Here is a 26,887-nt window from a genome sequence, read left to right on the forward strand (position 1 = left end):
AATTATGCCCCTCCGAGCCTAAAAAGAGCTAAATCTACAAAAGAAAAAAAAAACAACAACCACAAAAAGTTTATAAAAATAAAAACCTGCACAAGTTTTGCTCAAAGCAACAAAAGAAAATCGCATAATACCCCATATAAAAATAAGAGTCAACCATAAAAAGTAAAACAAATTCAAGTGAAATAACAACAAATACAAATTGTCAACAAAAAAGCAAAGCGACCAACCAAACCAACCAACCGACCGACGTATTAACAGTTGCTGAAATATTTTCAATTTGGACTTTTTGGCGGGTAAATACGAAACTAAAAATCATATCTTAAATGAACCTTATAAATAGATTTAAGCATATAACAGACAGGTGTATTATATTTACATGCAAACATTTCAATGTGTACTTAATATTTATCACTTTTTTAGTGCGATTATAATGCCAGTGATCGTGCATAAACTATAGACACAGATCGCCAAACTATAACACAGTGGAAAAACAGTTTAAAAACAAGGAAAATGCCTTAATTTTACATTCAACAAACTTTAGAACGCTTAATCTAGAATTATTTATGCATTCTTATGATAACTGTGAAGAATTTATCATTATGATGTTTCTTTAACTTGGCATCCATCGAGGTTAATCCATTGCAAACTTTGTTTGAGCAACTCCATCATCTAACACCTGTTATCTGTTAGATCCCTAGATTTAAAGAGATAGCACAAGTATACCAAGTATAATATCTAACTGGATATAGAATTGGTTTCAATTTTTCAACTTGAATCCGAATACCCATTGATTTAATAGAAGGTGGTGATATAAAGATGGAAATTTCCAAAGGATTCCTCTTTAAGATTCTTTAGACAAGCATTTCCAAATCTTTTTCGGGTATTTTGAAAAAAAGAGACTACAATATTTCCTTAAATTTCCAACTTGGCCATCGGCATTACAAATTTTAAAGGATTTTTTAATATCAGTATTATAAATGTTATAAAAAGAATATATTTGCCTTTTTTTAAAAAGTAATTTGTATCAGAAACAGTAATATAGAAAAAATAATCTATAAACCTGCTACGAAAATTATAACCGTCTTGACGTCAATTTTGAAAACAGGTATTAAACTTTAAACACGGTTATTAAACTTTAAACACGGTTATTGGAAATTACACATTTTCTACATCAGTTTCATGCTTTAATCTTTAATTGAACGATTCAATTAGTTTGGAAAGACAAGTGAAACTCTTTAGTTTTAGAGACTTTTCTTGACTTGAAAGTATAAAAAATCATGCAAAGGAAAAGAATGAAGACTCTTATTAAAAAAATTTAATATAATTTAAAAACGTATTCCTAGTTAAATATCAAAAAAAGCTTGGCTTATTTCTAATTGAAAAAGGGCCTCTAGAAATGTAATGAACCTTAGTCTTTTTAAGTGTTTATTTCTGAAATGCAAGTCTCTTAACATTTTAAGATATTAAATACCGTGGAGTAGAGTTTTAAAACTGAGAATTCGGTTGAATTTTGATATTAAGACCGATCTCTCTATAGGCCGATCACGAAATGTCTAAAAATTTGGGTCATTATGTGTTCCCTAAAGTTTTAGCTTTCTATCTTTACGCGGGGAACCATTTGGCCTGGAACTAGTTGAACTAAAGTATAAGCGTTTAACTGTAGATGATTAGTGAGTGCATATGTATGTGTGTATATGTATATATATTTTTATTTGAGAGTACTGAAAGATCTTAATTAGAACATAGCTGATAATGTGCGCCTATAAATAGTACACGGAGGCACTGATAGCGCCAAAGCGCGTGTCATTTAGTTTGCTCTTTTGTTTTGAGTGTGTGTGAGTCTATCCGTCCGTCCGTTTGTCTATCTGTCCGTGTGCTTTTTATATTTTGTCGATATTTCGTAGTCGTCCATGAAGGCCAACAATATTTATTCAGGCACACACATCTCTCTGTTTAGTATAATAAAATAGCTATACAATATAAATATTAGTAATATATATTTTAGCTTCATAATATTTAGAGATATAACATTTTCCACTTATATATGTTGGACATTCAAAAAATTGACATTGAAATGTGATTAGGTATAAATTTTCTATTAATTGGGTCGATACGTTCTCTTGGTATTATTATTATTATTTGGGGCGTCAAATATTCCTCTTTACGGGGGCGGCGGCATCAAGATAAGACCGTAAACTTATCTCACACTGTTTTTTTTTTTTTTTTGGGTGTGTGTGAGTTTCGTTTTCATATCTTGAGTGTTTGCTGGCCACAATTCTGGAACGTGCCAAATGATAAGGCTTAAACTTAAAGCATTTGTTTGAGGTAAATATGATTTTTATTTTTTACTAAATCGAAAGATGGAATTTTTTTCCTACGATGAATTTCTATTCGCATCTTGAAAGTCACTAGAAATCAATCAATCAAAAACTGCTATCAAACAATTATAGAAAAATGTGATTTTCTTTGGATATATATATATTTGTATAGTATGTAAATATATGTATAATTGCAATTCTTTCAATTGCTCTTTATGCATTTGCATTTAAGCAACAATTTGTTCTCTTTGCTTTGATCTTTGTGGCGGGCGCGCCTCCGGGTTTTTGCCTAGCGCGTGTTTCTCTCGCCATTAAAATGCACGTGTAAGACGCAGTCAACTAACTGCACTTTCAATAAGCTTTTTTTCTTTTTGTTTCAATGCAACGAGGCTTCCGCGATAATTGACTTAATAAATTATTAAATATTAACAGCGTAGAAAAAACCAGTGGAGGAGCAGATCTAATGAAAACTTATGACATAATCATGCAAACGATCCAAGTCAATGGATAAAAAATAATGAACAAAGCTCTTTGCATACTTCAAGGGGCAATCCTTGATACGCCTTTGGATATGTAGTTCTTTTTGGCTGTTAACGAAAATTATGTCGCATAGAGTAGAATTTGTTGGGCAAGGTTTTTTTTTTATATGTTCTGGTTAGCGTTGGCGTTGCCGATAAGCTTGGGGCCAGACAATTATGACAAACCAGCAACAACAACAACAACACCAAAAGATATGAATATGAGAGTATCCAGCCAACCAACCAACCGTCCAACCACAACCAATCATAACCACACATGGCAACAGTTAAAGGCCATTTGCTCTGACATGAGTGCATATCCGTATACCATAAACACACACAATATATATTACATACATACAAATGCTTATAAAAATATACATATACATGTATGCACTTTGGTTATTGTTATCTCATTGTTAAATATATGTACCGTACCATAAAGGCGAGCGAGCAAGTGGATAAAAGTGAGCACAAAGTTAATTTACACTGTATAACAGACACAATCATTTATATCCATCCTCGAATCGTCTACAAAAGAAAGTAAATGTCATTTTTAAAAAGGTGCCAAAAAGTTATCCAAATGAAACCTCTTTAACATAAGTTTCTATCTCTTATCAAGCCAAGATTATCCTGCTTAAACACAGTATTTCGAGTGTTCATACGTCATGGGAATATTTAAAAGACCTTTACTATTCGTGGTAGTTTGTGTATTAATGGTTAATCCACTTTCTCTTTCATTATCTCGTATCCTTGATTTGATTACCTTCTAGTATTGCTCCTACTACTAGGATTATGGTTCCCTAGAACCCTTATGGCATAGTGGGTAGAGATCTTCATCTTTATTGACATCAGAATTTTTTTTGATTTAGCGTTTTACAGTCAAAAACGGAACTGAAATTCCAATCCTACTCACAGTAAGGTGATTCATTTTTTTAAGGATCGTTTGTTTATCTCAGTCTCATTCATATCATAAACGATTTAATCTGAACGAACATGGCTTGAATTCCAGGCTAGTGTATGGATGTAGTTTTCGTCTAAGCCGAAGGCCTTAGTTGCCAGTGCTTGTAAAATATAGTTAGGTTGGTAGTTTACAACTATATCCTATACTTTAATACAAATCTAAACGAATTGTACATTGATTTTACTATTAGAATTCTTAAATATATATATATCTTTTAATATCAAGAGAAATTTAGTCGATAAGTCAGGCGTTCTTACAATTAGTCAAAGTTCTAATAGTTGTTCTTTAGTTTCATCTGCTGCCAGATCAAATTAACCATACTAAGCTCTTGTTTAGTTAAACACTTTTGTTAATTTATGTAATACTTTAAACATGCTTAACTTAAAACAATGAAAAATTCTTTCACTGGGCTAAGAAATTTACATTTTATGAACAGCTTTTGACCTGCTACTTGCAACGCTGTTGGCCGGCAAGAATTAAAGGAGAATTATGAGCAAAGGTCGACCGGCCTTAAAGGGAGGGGAAATGACATGGCACTGCACAAGTGATCGGTTTAAGGCCTCGTCATAGTCATGATCATCATAATGAGCCAACAAGCTTCATCATCATCATCATCATCATCAACAACATCAACGGAATGGCATCTTGGGGTCGCGAGGTGCTGATTTCAAAGTCTGTAGTCGTCGTCACCGTCATGAGCTCTTGAAGATATATACATATGTATGTATGTCAGACCTGACCAGGCCAGACCGGACCGGACCGACCGACCAGCTGTCAGTTTGTCAGATTTTTTGTTCAGTCTCTTGTTTTTTTTTATTTTTTCGTTTTCTTTCATTTCTTTGGAGGCCTTCTCCTTCTACTCACTCTCCACATTGACTTACTTTGCTTAACAATCCTGTTTGACGGGTTATATGGGCTCAGTTGGTAGTATGATCTCTTTTACTTCCACGTTGCTGAACCTGGCGGCCCATACTAACATAAGAAGAAGCAAACTCGTCTCATGCATAGGTAAATAAAATCACATGGTTTCTGAGAGAGTTGAGCATCTGGGGTAGGTAGAGCTTTGAGATGTTTTTTTTGTTTAGTGATCCTCTAATTTTATGCTGCTGCCGCTGATAAGCTTCACCCTAAAGTAGTCTCTCTCTCTCTCTCTAGCTTTGTTTCTTCTTTTTTTTTTTTTGTTCTTATCATTTGATCCCCAGGGTCATCGTTGGTTGGCTGACTGGCCCAGCTGTTCAAAGTCAACCGAACTATTTGGGTACATAGCTGATAATTCAATTCAATGCCCCCCACCTCCCACCCAAAACCCACACACACACATCTGAATAATCGAAAATGAAATGAAAATGTTGAGGCAACCACTCACTCACTCATATAATACATATAGACACACATACATATATATATATTTGTATATACATATGTATATATAAGAATGGCGGCGGCAGCAACAAAAGAGCAAAGAACTATTAAAGAGAGTTATGTAACAAGTGTTGGTTATTTTTGTTTTGCTCGCTTTGTTTTCCTTTCTTCATCATTTTCTGTTTTCACTTTTTTGCTCTCTTTTATTATATGTACGTCCGTCTGTCTGTCTATATAAAAATGTACATATGTATTTTTTTTTTTATTATTCTATGAGATTTGTATTTGCTGTGTTTTTTTCACATTTTGTTTTGTTTTTCAGATTTCTTTTTGGCTTTGCTCCCTACAACTTGTTGCCCCACTTTGTACGTCAGTGCCACACCCCCCTCAACAAATATCGGAATTTAATATACTACATACTATGACTACCTACGTACGACAAAAAGTATCTCAAACCTGACACTTTTTGCTAATGAGCTCATGTCTTTTGGGGCGTCTTTCCTTTTCTTTGTTCGTGACATTGAAAATTGCTCTCTGAACAAAAAAAAAACTATATATATAAATATATAGATAGATATGGGCATATTTCCTTATTCGCAAATTGTGTAATATATAAAATTAGAGCACGCCCCCGCAACACACAAAATTTTTAGAGGCATTATTTTGGAAAACTACCTGCTACTACTAACAATAAGTAGTGATTCTAGATGAGAGGGCACTAAGTGAGAGGGCAGAATTTGTTTTTTCGGATATATTTTTAAAGAAAATTTCCAAGATTTGTTGGTCAATAGCACATCATTCATATTATGGCATATTGTGATATCATTTCTATACTCTAATACATGGAATGGGTATATTAATAATTCTTATAGTAAATAGAACCTCTTTACAGATTCCAGTGACTAGAATGATATGTTTTTATATCAAGGTCAACTTTAGTTAAAAATTCAATTCAGAGTTTTTAACTATTTCTTAGGAACTGATACAGACTAACCACCAAAACTTTTAATTAATAAATTTTTATAGCTATAAAATAAACCATTTGGGCTTGAACCTTAAGGGTCTATTTTTAGTTTAGTTTAATTTAAAGTAATATTTGAAAAAAATCTTTATTTTTCCATCTAAAAATCTGAAATTTCCTTGTAAATTTTAGTTAAAGAAACTGTACAGGGAATTTTGTTAGGAATAAACCATAGAGAATATATTAGTCACCCAGATTAGTTTATTTTGGCAATCAAGAAAACAAACAAACAATGAACAGATTTTTGTTAACTTATTAACATACTCGAACAACATTTAGATCTTCTGATCTTTAGACCTATTATTGCGATCAAAGCAAAACACCTACACAAAAACAGAATCAGAATCATAACTACATATGCGTCATTTTTATTATCAATATTAAAATCTGCATAATCTGATGTAATAAAAATAATTTTATAATAATCTATCTCGCTCTCTCTCTCTCTCTCTCTCTCTGAGTCGTTAAAGAGGAAAACAGAAAACATCTCATTTCTTGTCTTGTCTTTAATATTGGCAATTAAGTTGGCTAAGCTGTTTGTGTGTGACGTAGCTCAGAGCTCATCCAAATCAAAATCAAAGGCAATCAGCCGATTTCAATCTATCCATCAAAGCCCAGTTAACTTGGATTTCTCTTTGTTTTTGTTGTTCTGAATGACGTGCGTGATTATTATTATTTACCTTTTATTTATATTATTTTAAATGCATATTATTCAATTCCTTTCAATTGTGTGCGACGCAATTGTGTCTTTCACATAAAAGTTGAAATTTATGTGTTTAGACTATTTTTAGGTGCGAAATGCATAAAGCAAATTGTTAATGTTTAATTTACGAAAGCTGCTAAATATAGTTTGGTTTGGCAGCCGCCAAACAAACACTAAAACCATAGAGTATAACCAATTTGCCACTGTAACGAATTGTCAATACCCTTTTTATTAGTGGGTATTTCCTAAAATGATTCTCGAATTACCATGAAATTAAGGGAAAGTACAGAGAGCAATTATACAAAATGATGTAAATTTATAATATATATTCTAGTAGAACTACTAACAAATTTATTACTTAAGGTTCTATTAGCATTCTTTTAGTGAATAAATTAAACAGGTATTCAAAACTTCCTTTCTTACATAACTTTTGTATATAAAGAATAAGATTAAGATTCTAAAAAATGAATATATCAAATAACTTAAGCTAACAGCTTACAAGAAAGTCATAAATTTCAATCATTTGCTTGACTTTTTAATTAAAATTTTAAAATATATTTGTATTACCATTTTTTGGTCATAAATGTATCTATTTTTAAATAAAACATATTATCTGTTTTCAAAATTAATAATAATTTTAAATAAATAGATTTCTCTCTTGATATTTTTAGAATAACGCACTCTAGACTCTAGAAAATTAAGTTAATAATATATATGTATGTATGTATGTATATGGATGACTATTTTGTTTAGTTTCTGTTCTTTTCTTGTTTTTGTTGTTGCTAGTGGCTTAGGTCAGTTTGGGGTTTTTTTTTGCTGTTTTAGTTATTAAATTTTGCCATTATTTGTGGTCGTAAAATGTTTTTTTTTTGTTTCTCTCTTTTTGTGGATATTATGTAATGAGAGGAGAAACACAACGCGAGCTACGTTATCTAAATAATTTCATTATTTAAATATGAAGTGTTTGTGTGTGTGTGTGCTTTTGAGAACGCTTTTATTTTTTATGGCCCAAGTCTAAAGGTAGTCAAAGAAAGCGTGATAATTTATATACATACATACATATATACCCTGTAGATATGGCAATATGTCTATAATAGACACAATGAAAAGTGGATTTATGAATCAAATATCAGATGAGGACCTAAAGGGATAAACAATCTATATCTATTTAGATATATTTTTATATTTAATTTAAATTTATTGCTCAACAAATAATAAGAACAAAAGTAAAGTTTATATAGTCGGATCAAGGGCTGTAAAATGGCAGTAACTTTACTTATTTCCTACATACATAACTATGTATTGGTTTGAACAAAACTTATAATAATTTACATGTCCTTTAACTGAAAAGATGTTGTGGATTGTATTGCATACTTTGATGGGCGAATTTTCCCTCATTTTACATGCCTAGATCTGTCCCCAAAGAAATAATTTAGCAATAAAGATCGGAAATACTTATGTTTTTAATAGGGTATAAACAAAGCCCATGCCACATTTGTTCTAGTTTCTATTCGACCTGGTCGGAATAGTATAGCATGGTTTAATATGGGAGGAGAAGGTTTTATGTATTATGAAACTTGAATTCTAAGAATCATACGATGTGATGATGAGATTCTTTCCCTGTTGGCTGTATATATATTGGCCACAGGTAGGTAGTCAGTCCAAAGATACATCTAAAATTTTGAGAGCGGTGTGTGTGTGTGTGTGTATCTTACATCTGTAGACTTCCGTGTTCTTTGGTTTTGGTCTCAAGGTATTTCTTTTTCGTGGCCTTTCATTCCACCTACATACACGTACATATACATACACATACATACACATTAATATGTTTGTCGGCAAAAGTGAAAAAAAACAGCAAAAGCCGCTAAAAAATGTACAAAAAAAAAGCTCAATAAAATATACTGTGCCAGCGATCTACACACACTCACACACACACACATACATTGAAGCATATTTTATTTTATAGGTGAGAACTTCTTTCGTTGAACTTTTGCATCTCTTTCTCCCACTCTGCTTTATCACCAATTCTCTCTCACTTGCTCTTTTTGAATTTTTAATTAAGTTACGCACTACGCACACATTTTCATATTTTGTTTACAGTGCTCACGAGAGAGACAGCGAGAGAGAGAGAGTGAGAGAGAGAATATATATTAGTGGAGAGTTTAAGAACATGCGAACAACAGGGAGACACAGATAAAGAGAGAGAGAGACAGAGAGGGAGAGTTTGGACTTTCTCTTTTGTGTGGATTCTGTTATCATAATCTAAAGAGAGGGGGAGAATACAAGAGACTTTGACTTTTTTTTTTTTTGAATGATAAGATAATTGCCAGCAGACGACGAAAATTAAAAAAAAAATCTACATATCAAGTGGAACATATTAACATGGTTTTTATCATACCCTGTACAAGGCCTAGATCCTGAAACGAAGGAGCAATCAGGCTTATTCCTTTCTGTCAATTATTTAGAATCCACAATCCATATTTATCGATAGTCATTAAGCTTTAGCTAGTCTCTATTCAAATGTGATCCTCTTCTAGGGTATGGAAATCGGAGCAAAAGTTGGTTCGATGTTCGTTAAGCTTCAATAACTTATCAGTATTCCAGTGTAGACAGAAGCGAGTCAATAGACTTTCATACCTTTACATATTCAAACAAATATAATAAATATTATCTATGTATAATATACATATACAATATACGAATACAATTATACATTTATTGATAATTATTTTATTTTCATTTTTGTTTTGATTACCTGAATTTCTATTATCAATTGGGACTTTTAAAATTTTCTTGGATTTCTTATGCTTTTGTTTACTTTTTCAAGTTTATATACAACTTGGTTACACTTGTAATTATTTTTGTTTAGAAATAAAAGCTGAAATAACTTTGAGAGCAAACTAAAATAAAAAAAAAACAAAAATTGTGTGAGTCGGAAGATCATAACCCACATTATCGCCATGGTCTTTCGTCTTGCTACATATACATAAATACATATAGACTCTCTGATTTCGTCTTTTGCTGATAACTGAAACAAACATATAGACACTACTTTCTTTTGTTCAGCTGATACCAGCCTTAAAATGAAGTATTTTTAGTATTATTTATGAATATTTACAAACAGAAAGAGAAACAAAATAGAAATTGTTATTACAACACTTTTCTAAATTGAAGTGAGAGAAGTATGTATATATATATTGGATTTTAACGGTTCTTAACTTAAACTTACTAGTCACTTTGGCTATTGAATTTATTTGTTTTTTGAGTTCCCTTGCCAAAAATTTCGCATTTTTCAAATGTATTAGGCATTCATCTGTCCACTTAAATTCAGTGTCATTGTTGCCGATTTAACAATGAGCAATATTACGTTTTAAAGTGATTGATTTGAAAGTGATTTCCATGCAATGCTCGTACAAATGATCAAGTTATAAACTGAATTTGCCAAGCGAAAACATTTCAGGCACGAAATAAATAACGCATAAGACTTTTAAACTCATTAGTGATAATGTTATGCAATTTTATTTTGTCTCAAGGTCTCATAAATATCCAACTGTTTTTTCCTTACAGGCTGACACTGAATAGTTTGAATCAAGTTTTCGATCCTGTTGCAATTGGGCTGAAAAGCGAAAGCTGCAAAGCTGCAACTCCACAATCAATTTTGTACCATTATGGACGGGTTTGCCCAGGATTGGCCCTCACTGACCCACACAACAGACAATGTCCTGACAATGGATCAGCTGGGTGGTGTGAGTGGAGCTGTGGGTGACCTGCCAGGAGATGTTGGCTTTGAGCCACAAACTCGTGCCAGATCCAATACATGGCCATGTCCCCATCCAGAGCCTTTTGTTGAGCCTGCCGACGAATTGGATAGCACAAAAGCAAGCAATCAGCAATTGGCAGCAGGAGGTAAATACGATCAATCCAATTTAATTGAATACCTGTTAATGGCTTGATGTGTTTCGTTTTGTTTTTTTAGATTCACAACAGACTATACAGAGTGCAAATGCAGCTAAGAAAAATTCAGCGCGTCGCAATGCATGGGGTAATCTATCCTATGCGGATCTCATAACTCATGCCATTGGCTCTGCCACCGATAAGCGTTTAACGCTTAGTCAGATCTACGAGTGGATGGTTCAGAATGTGCCATATTTTAAGGATAAAGGTGATTCGAATAGCAGTGCCGGCTGGAAGGTGAGTAACCATATAATTTAGTTTTCCAAATTGCTCTAAACTTGAAGAACCTTGAAGTAAAAGCACAAGAGTGTTTTCTTTTCTATATAGTTGACCCATTTCAAATGGTATAAGTCCCTTGGTTTTTGTCTGTTCTCTAAAAAGAATATCAGATGTCAACAGGAGCAATGTTTTTCTAATAATTGTGAGGGAAATGTATGATTTGTTTAATTAAAGCCCATCGAGTGAGTGCTTGAATGGTCAAGTTTATGGTCAATTTCAAAAGGCCAAGTGCTCGACAATGACTCCTCGTTTTGTTGGTTTTTCTGTTTCATAATTAAAGTATTTGCACGTATTTTTTATTCAGTTGTAGCCATTCTTCTTGTTGCTATTTGCATTACTCCTCATGTATCACTTGTTGAGCATTGCAAATTATTCCATTCAATTGTCTCAATGAATACAATTTTTTTTCCATTTCGCTCCTTTCAACAGAATGTTGCAATTAATGCGTTTTTATCTTTGACCGAACGAGCGAGTGAATGAAGTATTTTTCTTTTTGCTTCGCTTACACCCATTCATAAATGAATAGAAGCTTATTTACACACACACACACATACATATAGTTATCTGAATATATCCACAAATGTATGTAGGTAGGTAAATACGTATATATGTATGTATGTACTTAATATGTCATGCTTCATTTTCATTCATATTCAGAGACCGGTTTGCCTTTTGTCTCTTACTCAACATTGCCGGAATAGGTCAATCGGATCAGTCATATTTATTTTATTTTAGAAAAAATAAATCATATTTACGTTTAGACTTAAACATGTGTTTAGTGACTATTTTATACTCTTTCTATAGTTTACCAAATAGAAAAATTCTTTTAAAGTGAAACATGACCTATCTGGTTTAATATTTAATATTCTTTCTTAACGATATAAATAATTTTTTATAAAGAAACTTTTCAATTGATAGGGGTAAAGTCACTGACTTGAAATTTCTTTAAAGATAACATAATTTGGGTGTTTTTTTTTTTTAAATGTAATCAACAAGATTTAGGGTCATTGACTTTTAATTATTATGTTTTTTGGGCAATCCATTGTGGAACGTCAAATAAAATTCCATTTCATTTAGATTTTTGCCTGAATTGAAATGTCCTAGATATGTCTTAATGTCATTAATATATAAATGTAGACTTTAGCATATAGTTTTTTGTGGCATCATAAATTACACAGGTTTTCACACAAATTACTGCTGAACGATATCACTAAAAACCACAAAATGTTGAGCCAAAAAATATTTTAACACGTTGCGGGTCGCTGCCAATTAAAGCGAAGAAAAAAATCAAATATATAAAAAAATCAAAAAAAAAATAAGTGAAAAGAAAAGGAGAAACAAAAATTATACACAGAAATAAGTTGTTGAGCAAAAAGAAAAACTTGGCACAGGTTCAATGGCCAAATTGTTGTCGTATTGGTATCTGCTGCTGCTGCTGTTGCTGCTGCTGCTGCTGCTGCCGTTCATGTTGCTGGTGCTGATGAAGACAACATGGCCACGAGACCGATGAAAAGAAGCCTTTCAAATGCAGTTGGAAATGGAAGGCGGCACAAGGAGAAAACATACACAGAGAAGAACATTTTAAATTCCACAAATGTCATTTGAGTTTCTTTAGGTTTTTGATGAGGAAACGCCACTAGAAGGTGTTTGACAGAGACAGACAGAGACAGAGAGAGAGAGAGTGGACAAGAATCACATTGAGATTGAAATAAAAAGGAAGAAATATGTAAGGTAGATGTGGAAAGGAAGCAACTGTCTCACAAGCACTAGCAACGTGTTGCATAAATTAGCCCTCCACACACATATTGATGACAAGACAACCTGGTAGTAGGAGATTCCTGGCAACAGAATTTATAAAGGAATGCGAATAACCGGAAAACTGCATCACTAAAAATAGCCGGCATGTGAATGGCTTTGCTTTGTGTCCCCCAACCGCCAAATCCAATCGGTTTGTTTATTCCCAAACCATTCTCACACACTTCCAGGGGGTGTTGGGGACGTGTGTTTTATGCCAACTGCGTACTTTTATTCCCCTTACTATACTATATAGAAACAAACACCGTGTAAGCTCACAAATATGCAACTTTGGCGCTTTTTTTTTTGTATTCCTGGGAACGACCGAGAACTACGATATGGAAATAATAATAACATCATCAACGATATTGCCGTCGCAACTTCTTTATCACATAATTTTGTGTTTTTTTTTGTTTTTGTCTGCGTAATCGACAAGTACCTACTACAACTACATACTACTACTAATACTACAATGCTCGACTACTTCCGCGAAAAATACAAACAAACAAATACACAATCATCAAATATTAATAAAAATAATGAAAATATCAAACAAGAGCATTTTTTGGGGTTCATTGGAAGCGCGCTGTCTGCGCAAAAGTTTCGGGTATCACCCGCTCCATAAATAAGCCAACTCAGCGCATTCTTTCAAGGGGCTTCACATACATATATGCTTTGAATGTATATATTTTTTGAAAATCCACACACACACACATACATTCTACTTTTATCAATGCGCTAAACAATAACAAACGCTATGAACGGTTAAACAAAAAACAACGTAATAAGCATGACGCAAAACTCTTGAATCGGATGTTCGTTCGGCACTCAATTGATCTTATTTTGATTTGAATTTGAACCTAAAATAATAAAGCAAAAGAAGAAACTTTATAATAATTCACACGCTGGAGTAAACGACTCTCAATATTGGTCTTAAATGCAAGATTTTAGCTTTAGGATTAGGAACTAAGAACTACACAGTCTTAATGAGGTCTTGATATCATTTTCCATTTTCTAACACATTGAAACGTTTCCTTAAATTCATTCAGAATTCTTGGAAAGCTTTTGTTATCTTACCAAGTTTTTCCTTAAAATAAGTTGATAAATTTCTATTTGTGGAAAAAATACTTTGCGGCATTTGCTTTATAAATTGTCTATTACAAAAAAATTCTTATCATTTTTAAGAATTTCCAGAATAAATTCCCAAAAGTACTTGTCTTTTAAAAGGAATACTCACATGGTGTACGATTCAATTGGGCTTTATCGATTTGCACCCGAGTGCATTGCGACTCAGATTATTGTATATCTGTTGGGGAATATAGATTACCTCATAGACCATTTGTGCATATGGATAACAATGTCCTTCAAGTGTCGGTGACAAGACTTCGATTAATATGCAATAAAGTGAATATTCCGTTGAGTGTTTTCTACATAACTGTGCTACTGTGGGTAAATAATGCCATTCATTAATACCATTTAACAAATGCAATTGTGTAATCAATTTGACGCTTGGAAGTATTCCCTTAGTCCCCCCTCCTTTGGCCTGTTAAACTACGTCTTAATCAAATTCTTTATACAAATATATGTACTATAAGGTGCATTTGCAGTGCTGCCTCTCACTTCTCGTTCTTTCAAGCTTTCACTCTCTCTCTCTCTCCCTTGTTTCTCTATTTAGGTCGTTTGTATACATACCTCTTTATTTTCTTTCTTACTCTCTCTATTTCTCTGTAAGTTTATCAAATTTGTTTTGCACGCTAGTTAAACGCACATTAAGTATACGCAGAGTTGGTTTGTTGCTTAATTTGCGGCGCATTTTGTTTTGTTTACAGCAAAATGCACTCATTAACAAACAACAACAAGCACCAACTATTCTTTAAAAAAAATTCAACAAAACATGTTTTTGTTTTGAATTGTAATTAATATAAACTTAATATATCTTCTAAGCCCATTGATAGACAAAAACACCAAATAAACTCACACACAGAGAGAGAGAGATACACTCTGCTGTCGATAAGAGTAAAATCTTAGTCTAACTTACTCTCAATAGTGATAGAGATCACAAGCACTCTTAGTTGTAGGACTTGGCGATATTGCTCTCATCAGCATCGTCTATATACACATAATATTTATTTATAAATAAAACATTAACCTTGCTCCAAACGCCTCCCACCAAAAACCTCTCTCGCCCACAAATAAACACAAATCTCGTCTCGTTCTCTCAACAGACCGTGGCAAGATACATATAGTGTTGTTTATATTTATTCTATCTGGGCATGCAACTTTCATTTAGAGCGCTTTGCTATTGTTACTCTATTATAACCGGCAACTGCGTAGTATGTTGTGCATTTGGCGTTTGCCTCACCATTGAGGTACACGCCCACTTTTCACTTATCAATGGCAATGGCGACACGGAAGCCAACGGTGTCGTGCCTCTCTTTTCGACAAATTGATTGTTTGTTCAGTGTGTTGTTCGACAAATTCCTTAGAAATCATTAGAATCGTGAACAATGTGACACCTGTTTCATGAGTGTGGGCCAAGAACAAGTGTCCTTCAAAATGCAAACTAAAAAAATTAATTTTAACGCATGATATTGTTATACATTCAATTACATTAGGATATTTCATTGAATTTAATGTGGTTAAGAAACTTAAAGAAACTTCAAATTTGGAGTTTGTATTTTTTAATCATGTTCAAGTGGAGAGTAGAGAAATAGAAAAACTTTTAGGACTCCTGAAAGCATAAAAATTGATTAAACTTTCTTGATTGAAACTCAAAAAATTAAGAAAATTAATTTTAAAATGCAAGACACAAAAGTATTCCTACGATTCTTTCAATAACTTTTATTAAGATTTATTACAGCTAATCAAGAATTTATATAAAAGATATTTATAACTATAATAAAAGTTGAGTTAATTGCAATTTAACGAGACGCAATGATCCTGGCATATAGTTTGCCTTGCCAAATATTTCCTGAAACATTTCTCAAAAGATCCTCAAATATTGTAACCTTAAGAATTTTATGCCCTGTCTGGCATAATTTGTTTTGCTTCAGAGACACGTAGCCTAGAATTTACACACACAATATGTAGTGTAAGTAATTGCGTCGCATTTTTTGCAACTTTGCACTGATTTTTGCATTGTGCGAGGTTAGTTGCATTAGTTGCGCCATTCACCAAGCACATGCAGTAAAATTACATTCCTTTATACTCTATGCATTGGCATTTTTACGATACAAAATGCTCGCATTTGTTTGCACCAATTAACACCAACATCACATGGCATGTCTGCTGTGCGTCTGGTCGAATGTTTCAGCGTAAATGAACAAAAAATGTATAGTATATCTAAATATATATACAAACATATATGCATACATTTTGAGTTTATGTTTCGTCTAACATTGTAAATGATCTAGACGAAACAACTAAAACTGCATCATAAAATATCTACTTACAAATGCAATTGTCTGACGAAGAACTTAAAATACAAATGCATAAATCAGCACAAGAAATTGAAAAATTATTCTTTTCAGACAGAATTTTGTAGAATTTTCGAAGGAAACTTATGTTGAAGAAACCAAAATAGCATAACCGCTTAAGATTTTAGTATAATTTAACTACATGATCGTAACTTTACATCAAGAGTCTTAGGAAACCTAAAATGAAGAATCTTTTTTAACTTATTTACATTAATTTAGGCAAATTTGTGGTTAATTTACTGCGAATACATGTGGACAATGAAAGTTTATGTAAGTTTTTTATCTTAGCATTATTAATTGATTTGAGTTAGAAGTTAATCAATTGAAAGTGATCGCTTTTCGTTTTACTACCTAGCCAATTACTTTTAAAACTGCTTTTAAGTGCTATTAATTGTTTTAATTCGACTAAATCATAGTTGGCAACTAGCAACTACTTTTAGAGCTGCCGTTAAGTGCTATTAATAGTTTTTCTTTGATTTAAACATAGTTGGTTAAAATTAAGTCTAGATCATAACCATTTGGAATTGGAATAGGTTAGATCGAACTCATATACCTATTAATAGATATAAACTAATTTTGTTTTATCTATCTGTCTATCTATGGCTAAGAGTATGAGATGAACGCAAAGACAACCTCATGACTAAATCATTTTGATGATGATGTTAATAAAGAAGCGTATAAAAGTTTTGATTCAATGATCTGTGACATCATTTTATTGTATATTTATATATACTAGACTTTGAAATGCCTTGATAGTGAGGATACAGAAGCTTGAGGATCCATCTGATTTGGCTGTGAGTGAAAAGATATGGCTCTTTATGTTCAAAGAAGTTCTTGTCATATCAATTATAATATATTAAAGGCCCTAATGTGTTGTTCAGTGTAAGCAGTTGAAGAAACACTTAATATTTCTGTGTGGTTTAGAATCATATTACCATTTATGATTTGAATATATATATTTTTTAGACAAATATATTTGCTTTTCGATTATTGGTTTCTTTCTCAGTGACTTTTAAGTGTTTCGGATATTCGAACAAAGCGGTTGAATAAAATACAAATAAAATAAAAGTATCACATATAGAACAAATACATAAATATTAAAGTTTGCCATTTAATGAACTTTTTGTTTCGTTATATGAAATATATAAATAATGCAAACACACAAACAAAGCAGCGCAAATCAAACTGGTTTTTAATAGCCCCAAGTGAAAAAAAATAAAGAAAAAGGAATAGAAAAAAAATTAAAAAATTTATTGAGAAATTATCTCATGTGGTCATAAAATGCTACCCGTTGCCGCATTGAAAGCGGACCAAGTCTAAGGGGAATAACAATAAATGTGCAATAATCGTCATAAGAAGGCGCCATAAAATGGAAAGAAGACTGTTGACTTTTTTAACCGAGTGCTTATGAAGTTTTTTAGAATTTCTTTCAGCCTTGTTTGTTTCACTTTTTAAATACTGCACTCAACCTTGACACGCTTTTCAGTTAAGAATGCTAACTAAATGTAATAACGCTAATAAAAATGCATAGCGAATTGGCCGCAAACCTGTTTGCGCCGGGGCATGCCAAACATACACTAAAATGAAGACAACTTCAGCTCTATAAATTTGTTTGACTACTTCCTTTTGGGAAACGTTTATCATTTGAGTGAGACCCATTCATGTCCAGTTTAATGGTCCAAAAGACTGGCAAGGAAGGGGGGAGGGAGAGTTGTTGAGACGCCCTGGAAGACAAATGGGGGAAGGGAGAACTACAACGATTACGACCACGACGACGACGACGACGGAGATGGAGATGGAGAAGGAGAATGGAACTGCGACAGCGAGTCATAAATTAAGTTTGGTGCAAATTGTATATGTTTGCCATTTGGCGGTCAAGGGGAATAAATGCTGGTTAGTTAAAGCTTGCGAAATTGTTATTTAATTTGTTCTCGAGGCTAACTTTAAGCCTTGTCTGCCCAAAAAATGTTGCCACATAATCAATCAACTAGTAGATACCAGCCGCCAGCTAGAGAAGAAGGAAGAGTCTAGGTCATAGAGGATTTACTTATAAATATTCCAGAACTTGTACTTAATGAATGTCATCAGCTTCATAAACCCTATAAGTAAGGGCAATATCAGACAAACTAAGCCACAAACAGTCAGACACATACTGACAGACAGACAGACATTTATGAACTTGGCTTTGTTCACATGCCATTGCATACATTTTGGGGCAATGTCCTCCACACACACACAGTCATAGAGAAAATTGCACATCATTTGATGACCATAGAGTGTGTGGCTGGCAAATGCAATTGCTGCAAATGTTCTTTCTTTCTTTCTTTCATTCAATTTTCTTCTATTCGTGCTGATTGCCTTCTTTGGTTTCGGTTTGTGGTTCTTAAAGTTGTCTTCAGGTGAATTTTTTTTCATCATTTTGTTTAGTGAATATTTTTTTTTCTTCTACTTTTCACGACTTCCGTTTCCGTTGCAATAAGATTTTGGCAGGCGCCAGCATGTCCCCACGATTAATCGCTAGCATTCTGGTGGTTTTGTCGCCAAAAACCTACATATTTGCCTGGTCTTCTGCATTTCCCCCCCCTCTCAAATAGTTATCATACATACATATCGAAAGTTTTTGGCCAAGCAAACGAAACCGAAGAAGAAAAGTTTAGCAATTTCATATCATATCATCACATCATCATTGCCATGATAATCCTAACCCCTCGCGTTTTATGTTCGCATATCTAGAAAGTTTTTTTTTTTTCTTCTCTTTTTCTTGAAGAGCTAACAAAAAGGAAAGAAAGGCAAATAGTAGGGGAATAGTCAATATAAATGTATCTGTATTTGTATTTGTATTGGTAAATGTATCTGCAAGTTGTGTGTGTGTATATAGCATTTTGGTTGGGCCCATTTTTGCTATAGTCTTCAGGGCTTTAGCTATTCATTTTTTATGTGAGCAAGTTTGTCAAAGTTAAGTTCAAGTTTTTCTTGTCTTAAATTGCTCTTTGATAGACTAAATTGATTAAATATTGATTTTAAATTAAAGTGTTGCTGTATCGAAATTTAAAGTAGGTCTATTTTTAGATTTCTATGTCATCAAACTTTAGTTGATTGATTTAAGAGAGTATTAACTATAATTTTTATTTGCAAAATTAAGCCCAAAAAAGAAAACATTTAATATTCACTTGATCTAGGTCATTTCATATCTAATCTATGGAGTACTCTTTCATATCAATCAAAGATCGATCACAAATGAAACAAACCCTTTCAAACACACGCGCCACCAATCGAAGAGTGAGGCAAACTTTTCCATTTTATTGATAAGCCATTCGATATCGTCATCATCTTTAACCTATCAGAGGCGCGTGTCGGAGCCTAATTATTGGAAACCGATGAGAACATTTGAATTTGCAATGCATTCTCGAAATATTTTCCCAGGCAAGAGTTCCATTTTAAGTTTCATTCATAAACAGAAATTCGAAAAAAAGAAAAAAGCCCAAAAAAGTAATCGTTTGTTTAAACATTTAATTAGACTAGTATAAACATAGACATGCCATTATTTAATGGCCCCGGCATCCCATAAGTTTCATATCGACAAAATGTATCTCTCTCATGGATTTGTTTAGTCTTTTTGGTTGGCGGGAGGGAGGGGAGGAATCTCACTGCTAATTGTTTACAAATTGGTCAGTTGAATTTTTCTCTGTGGTCTACAATTCTTGCTTGCTTTGGTTTGGTTTGAATTCAACAATGAAATTGAAACCAAACCAACTGGACTGGGAGAACATTAAATTTTAACTGCCGAGCACGACAGCAATTAGCGGCGAGGGCGGACGAGTTGTTGTGCGGTGCCAGGCCAAGCCAGGCCAGGCCAGGCCAGGGCAACCTGTTATGGACTCCCAACTTTGCAGTGTCGTTTCAAAAATTTATATCTCAATTTCACATCTAAATGCGAATAATCTTTTCTTTTTTTCCTCACCCCTCTCCACCCATTTTTTTTCGACTGCGTGTGTGTGTGTGTGTGTGTGTGTGTATTGTACATTGAAGTTCAGTACTCGGAGTTCACTTGATTTGTGTGTGAGAATCGTTGCAGCTGTTTAGCATTTCAGCGCGATTTCTTTATTATAGTATATATCTTTTTTTTTTCTCTTTGGTGTGTGTGTGTGTGTTTGTGTCCAACATTTTGTATTTGATATAGATCTGCGTCTAACTGGCATTTAAGCGGCAAAACATTTGCTATTTTTGAGCTGTATTCAAAGAAAGAGAGTTGCTTTATTTGTTTGTGTACTGAATGAACCTTTTATGTTTGGCAGACTTGAAAAATATATAGAATAAAGAATACATTGTATTCCAATGCAATGGAAAATGCAAAACGTATAACCATAGAAACATTTAGATTTCAGAGATTTCATACAGATATATTAGAATGGCTTAGTTTTTACATCATAATTAGAGTTTAAAGTGGACTTTAAAAGAGTTTATCTCAGATTTCAAATGGAACCTTGCAAAATTTTTGTTGTTTGGCTTGAAAACAAAAACGATTCAAAAGCTACAGTTTTGTGGTTTTCATAAAAATAACGAAACTCAAACATCTTTCCCATTTGAGATTTAACCAAAAATGGACTAAGTGTCTGCTAAAGCTAAAGCTGTTTAAACAAATTAACTTGTCTGATAAATAATTCTTTGGCATATACGAGACAATACATTTTTAATGTTATATAACTTAAATTTAAAATTTGGTAAATAAGTGGATGACTAATGTAAAAGATGTCTGCTTAATTGTTTTAAGAACTTTTCTTGTAGAAATTAAAAATTCAGATGACATTATTATTATAATGTTCGATCAATATTTTCATGTATATATAATTTTATATAAATCTAAGCCTCTATCGACCCATTTATCCATCTATCTATCCATCCCTTCACATTTACTAACTTAACCCTTTGAGTGAGTATTTAAAGTTTTCTGTCTGATTACAAGAGAAAGATACTAAAACGATGTTACATTTGAGGTATTTGCAAGAGATTTTTCGGGGTTCATACGATACCGAAAAGAGAACTTTCGTCCTTTAGACAAATGGAAGCTCTTCAACTCAAGTGCGACCCACTTAAAGACACATGTCGTCATTGAGATTCTTGTGCCTTTTCCATGCGCTTCATAAGCCGCTCAAATGGCCCAATGAAATATGCATATTTGATATGAGATGACGGCTCATATCATCAGCTTCAGTCTCGCTCTCTCTCTCTCTCTTCCTATCTCTCTGGGCAAAAAAAAAGAGATCAAATCAGGGCAAATTGCTGATAAAGTTGCTACCAACCATGCAATGAACCATCAACCCCCTTGCCCCTGTGCCTCTGTGCCCGATGCCAGATGCCAGACAAGCAGAATTCTTATGAATATGATGGCTAAAGGGGAACGGGAGAAGAGGGATGTGGGGCATTTAATATATTTTAGTGCCGTTCTTTTCGTATAAATTATAAAGAATAAATGAATCAGGACATACAGGACATCCCTCTATTTCTTTAGTGATGCTGCTGCTGCTCCTGCTGTTCATTGAGTAATAAATAAAACTTGTGCTCTAATAATTGTAATTGGCATAGGAAAAAAAAAATGTTCAAGAAAAAGCAAAGACTATAAAATACTCTGTAAGAAGGCGAATCTATTATGGTTTAGCTGTTGATGCAGATCAAGAGTATATATGTATGTATATGCCCTACAGGTTGAGGGTATTGAAAAGGAACTAGCTTTAGTTGTGATTCCTTCACATGAACTGGGTCAGTCTTTGTCGTGGCAACCAAAATTATTTGCTTCTTGGTAATTTACGCTCGCTGCACATTAATTGTAGAGAAAAAGGACATTCATATCCTTGGTGACTATTGTGTGTACTCGTGTGTGTGTGTGTGTGTGTGTGTGAGTGCGTGTTGGTATGCTTTTACATATATTACATTTCTTTTTGTAGGTTTTTGCTCATTTGTTGCAATGAGAGAAGCCCACATAGTTTGCGTATTTTCCTTGAATTATTTTTTTTTTTTTTTGTTGCGATTTCTTTTTATATTTTCTTGAGGGTGATGAAGTAGCTGGAGGGATGACCTACATATGTGTACATACTATACATACATATGTATCACTGTGTACATAATGCACTGCCTTGGCAACTTTTTTTCGCGTTGCCTGGGGGGTTTCCCTTTTAGTCAGATCCTTGCCTGGGCCCGCCTAGTATGTGGTCGTGCTTTCTGTTCGCAGTCATTGAGTCTGCAAACATTTTCAGTATCCTGCGATTTAATAGGCCCAATTAGTTAGATGAATTGAATTTTGTTCTCTGTGTGTGTAATGCGAGTGTGTGTGTGTGTGTGTGTGTGTGTGTGCGTGTGCCTCCTTTTTGCCAGATTTAAGTTTATGAATATTCAATGAAGTGTGTGGCCATAAATTATGAATGCCATTTGTTTGCATTTCGTGTACAAATTTTATGGCCTTGAGCAAGATTCTTAAGTCTGACTGTGAAAAGAACAAGATTCTTTTTGTATTTCTTAAAGGAGCAATCATCTCAAGATGCTTAAATTTCATTATATTAAATGTTTCTTGCCTAAAACCAAAAACCTTAAGATTTTATATTAGTTGTTGCAATCAAATTCAATTCTTGTGAAGAGAATCATTTAATTTTCTCTCAATATAGATTAAATAACATTTCTGACTGAACCCCAGACTGTGATCAAAAGACATATCCATTCAATCGTAGCAATCCATTTTCCTTTCTCATCATGTATATCAAAGAAAATTTCCACTTTATTCTAGTAGTGAAGATAATTTAACATCCTTCTATATATTTGCATAATGCTTCTCTATTGGAAAAAAAGGAACTAGAGCTAAGTAAACCAGCACTTAAACATTTAAATAAAAATGATAACTTTATGCGAAGGGGGTGAACATAGAATGTAGATGGCAGCCAAATTGTCATTACAGGATTCTACCGCAGGACGACGCAACAGAAGCGAGAAGCATTGCCACGACTGACGCCAAGCAAAACTTTTCGACTGACAGACACCAAAAAAAAAAACGAAAAGAAGTAAAATTAGGAAGTCTGCCATGTCTGCTGCTCTCCTGTCTGCGAACAGGTTTAGTCGTCGTTGTCGTCAGGCGGGCGACTAACCGAAAGGATCTGCTAACCCTCCGCCCACACATGCGTCCGTACATACATACGTCCCGGCAACGGTGATAAATGGCGCCAATGTGCCGCCTCGAGTCGCGACGCGTCACACAAAACGCGGGGGATGGAACGAGTTAGTAGTAGTAGAATCAGATTTTTGTTGTTGTAGGTGGAATCTGTGGCAAGTTTGCTTTTACAGTTAGTTTAGTTTGTAATGCTCCATTTAGTTTGGCTGCCAACGTTTTACTTGCTTCATTTTTGTTGCAAAAAATTCCTGATGACAAATCCTAGCTAAACGTGTTTGATTGTGTGTATTTTTTGTAATTGTTGGTTTTCACCTAAGTGGGAGAATGGAGGAAAATGGGAAAAATGGGGAAATAGGGAAAATAGAATGGCTTGTCGATTTGCTGTCATTACGTTGCTTACGCGTTTATTTATGACTATTGTTATAAAATATGAATTGACAGCTTAAACAGCGACAACAGACAGACAGACAGACAACAGGGCGATATACAGACATCTTCCAATTAGACTTCATGCGCTCCCTTTAGAATGTAACCCATAAAATTGTTGACAGACAATTGAATAGCGAGAAACGTTGAAACGCACAGGAAACGCTGCATAAGAATTTTTTCCTTCTTTTTCCAAGGAAAATGCTGCTTAGAAATTGTTACATCAGCAGCACGAGTTCGTTAGGTTACAGAATAAGAAAAACTTGACTTGATTTGCACATTTTGCAAAATACAAAAGAAAATACATATATCTTTAATTTTCTTAAATTTTGTCTCTCATATTCTATTCCAGAATTCCATACGTCACAATCTGTCGCTGCACAATCGTTTCATGCGTGTCCAGAATGAGGGCACTGGCAAATCATCCTGGTGGATGCTAAATCCTGAGGCCAAACCTGGAAAATCTGTGCGTCGCCGTGCCGCCTCCATGGAAACATCACGATACGAGAAGCGTCGAGGTCGGGCCAAAAAACGCGTCGAGGCTTTAAGACAGGCTGGAGTTGTGGGCCTAAATGATGCCACGCCCTCGCCCAGTAGCAGTGTCAGCGAGGGATTGGATCATTTCCCAGAGAGTCCATTACACAGGTAACTATTAAATTTAAACATAAATGATAAACACTTAGTAAATAGTTAATGAGCACAGGCCAGAACTTTAAGCAAATATTTGAAGAACTTTTTGTTGGCCTGTGTTGAATTTTTAGAACAGGCTTTTGCAAAAATAAAACCACACATTTTAAAACTATAATTTAAGCATGGAAAACGCCAAATTTTAATTAGAAACAAAAATTTATTTGACATATAATTAACAATTAGTAAATTTTCTTGACTTATTTATATTATAATCAAGTTTATATAAAGCATGTAGTATTTAGACCTTTTAGAGCTTCAGCTTCTTCTGTAATATGTAGAATATAATAATATATTATTTTCTTGAAAACTTTTGTAAAGTCTTTGCCAAAATAGTTTTACTTTGATAAGATTTATTTCTTATATTTATTGTTTTCTATTATTATTATTTATTATTGTTTTTGTTTTGATTTGATTTTATTTATTTATTTTTTTATTTTTTCTATAAAGCGGCGGGTTTCAATTGTCGCCCGACTTTCGTCAGCGCGCCTCATCCAATGCCAGTTCCTGCGGACGTCTCAGTCCCATACGTGCCCTGGATCTCGAGCCTGAATGGGGTTTCACGGTTGACTATCAGAATACAACATTGACGCAGGCTCAGTCGCAGGTACTCGATCAGCTGGCTGGTTCCATAGCGGATGAGCTGAAATTGCATCCCGATATGTTGCAGCAACAAGGGTCAGTTTTTTTTTATTTTGTTGTGTCCTTTTCCAAATCGAAAACTTCCCCCAAAAAAACACTTTCTCGCTATCTCTATACTTCTCTCTCTGTATCTCTCTCTTTATCTCTCACTTTGCCCTTTCTTTGTCTGTCTTTTGGTTGGTATTTTCTTATTGTTGCATGTTTTGATCCGAAAATGCTTTGCATGTGTGAGATCGTTGGTTGTGTTTTGATTTCGATTTAATGGCAGAGAACAGGTCTATAAAGTCAATGTTTTCTTATTCTCATTTTTGCCAACCCAACGATCATACGGCTGGAGTAGGTTCAGTGCTGCCTCGGGTTTACCCACACAACCACCACCACCACCCTATCCGGCACCGCAACAACAACAACAGCAGCAACCGCAACAACAACAGGCCTACACATTGAATGGGGGCCCACCAGGAGGATATGCATCCTTGCAACCACAACCCCAGTGTCTGATTCATCGTTCTCTAAACTGTAGTTGCCTGCATAATGCGCGAGATGTAAGTGAAGTTGACTTTCTAGATTTCCATTTTCACATTCTAATTATTCATTCCATTAGGGACTCTCGCCAAACTCAGTCACTACCACAATGTCGCCTGCGTATCCAAATAGCGAGCCCTCATCGGACTCACTTAACACCTACAGCAATGTGGTAATCGATGGCAGCGGCGACAATGGATCATTGCTTGTCCAACAGCAGCGGCAGCAGCAGCAACAGCAGCAACAACAACAGCAATTGGGTTCCAACTTGGAAGGTAATTTAGTTTATAAGATCGACAAGCGATCAGTTATCTCATTCTCTGTCCATCTCTGTCTATCTATCTACTTATCTTCTTTTTCCTCGTTTACTAAATTCCCATTTGCTTAGATAATAACTGCGCCTCTACTTTGATAGGACAATGTCTGGAGGTGCTTAACAATGAGGCGCAACCAATTGACGAATTTAATTTGGAAAATTTTCCCGTTGAGAACTTGGAATGCAATATGGAAGAGGTAAAACCTGTACATACATATAAATCCAAAGAGAATAAAACTCATCTCAATTGGTCTATCATTTCAGTTGCTGCAACAGGAAATGAGCTATGATGGCCTGTTGGATATCAATATACCTTTGGCCGCTGTCAGCACAAATGCTCCTCTTGTGAATTTGATAAATAATAGTAGTACAACAATTAGTAGCAGCAGCAATATTGGCTGCTCTACGACCACCTCTAGCAGTAGTCTCAGTGCCAGTGCCCAGCTGAATCAGCTGCAGGCTCAGCTTCAGCAGCAACATCAACAACAGCAACAACAACAACAGCAGCAGCAGCAGCAACAGTTGCAGCAACAACAGCAACAGTTGCTACTCAATAACAATAACAATAATAACAATAGCCTAGAATTGGCCACACAAACAGCAAGCGCAAATCTAAACGCTCGAGTACAGTACTCACAGCCTAGTGTGGTCACATCGCCACCATCCTGGGTGCATTAGGACGATTGACACGTCAATAGTCGGTCGGTCGGTCGACGTTTAGTTGTTATTGTTTGTGTGCATATGTGTTG

At 34.3% G+C, this 26,887-nt stretch overlaps 1 protein-coding gene across 2 annotated transcripts; it reads left to right on the forward strand.

Moving 5' to 3' along the window:
• Positions 1-190: 190 nt before the first annotated feature.
• LOC6649777 (forkhead box protein O) lies at positions 191-26,887 on the forward strand. Of its 2 annotated transcripts, none has more exons than XM_002072106.4 (9): positions 191-293; positions 10,454-10,792; positions 10,863-11,077; positions 24,321-24,613; positions 25,106-25,333; positions 25,638-25,842; positions 25,902-26,097; positions 26,211-26,335; positions 26,403-26,887. In XM_002072106.4, the coding sequence occupies exons 2-9, from the start codon at positions 10,555-10,557 to the stop codon at positions 26,814-26,816; spliced, it is 1,914 nt and encodes a 637-aa protein (XP_002072142.2). In that variant the 5' UTR covers positions 191-293; positions 10,454-10,554; the 3' UTR covers positions 26,817-26,887. The 2 variants fall into 2 exon arrangements, with proteins under 2 accessions (XP_002072142.2, XP_023035448.1); XM_023179680.2 differs by having other exon boundaries at positions 26,238-26,335.

The sequence above is a fragment of the Drosophila willistoni genome, chromosome 3R (assembly GCF_018902025.1).
Source record: "Drosophila willistoni isolate 14030-0811.24 chromosome 3R, UCI_dwil_1.1, whole genome shotgun sequence".
NCBI lineage: Eukaryota > Metazoa > Arthropoda > Insecta > Diptera > Drosophilidae > Drosophila > Drosophila willistoni.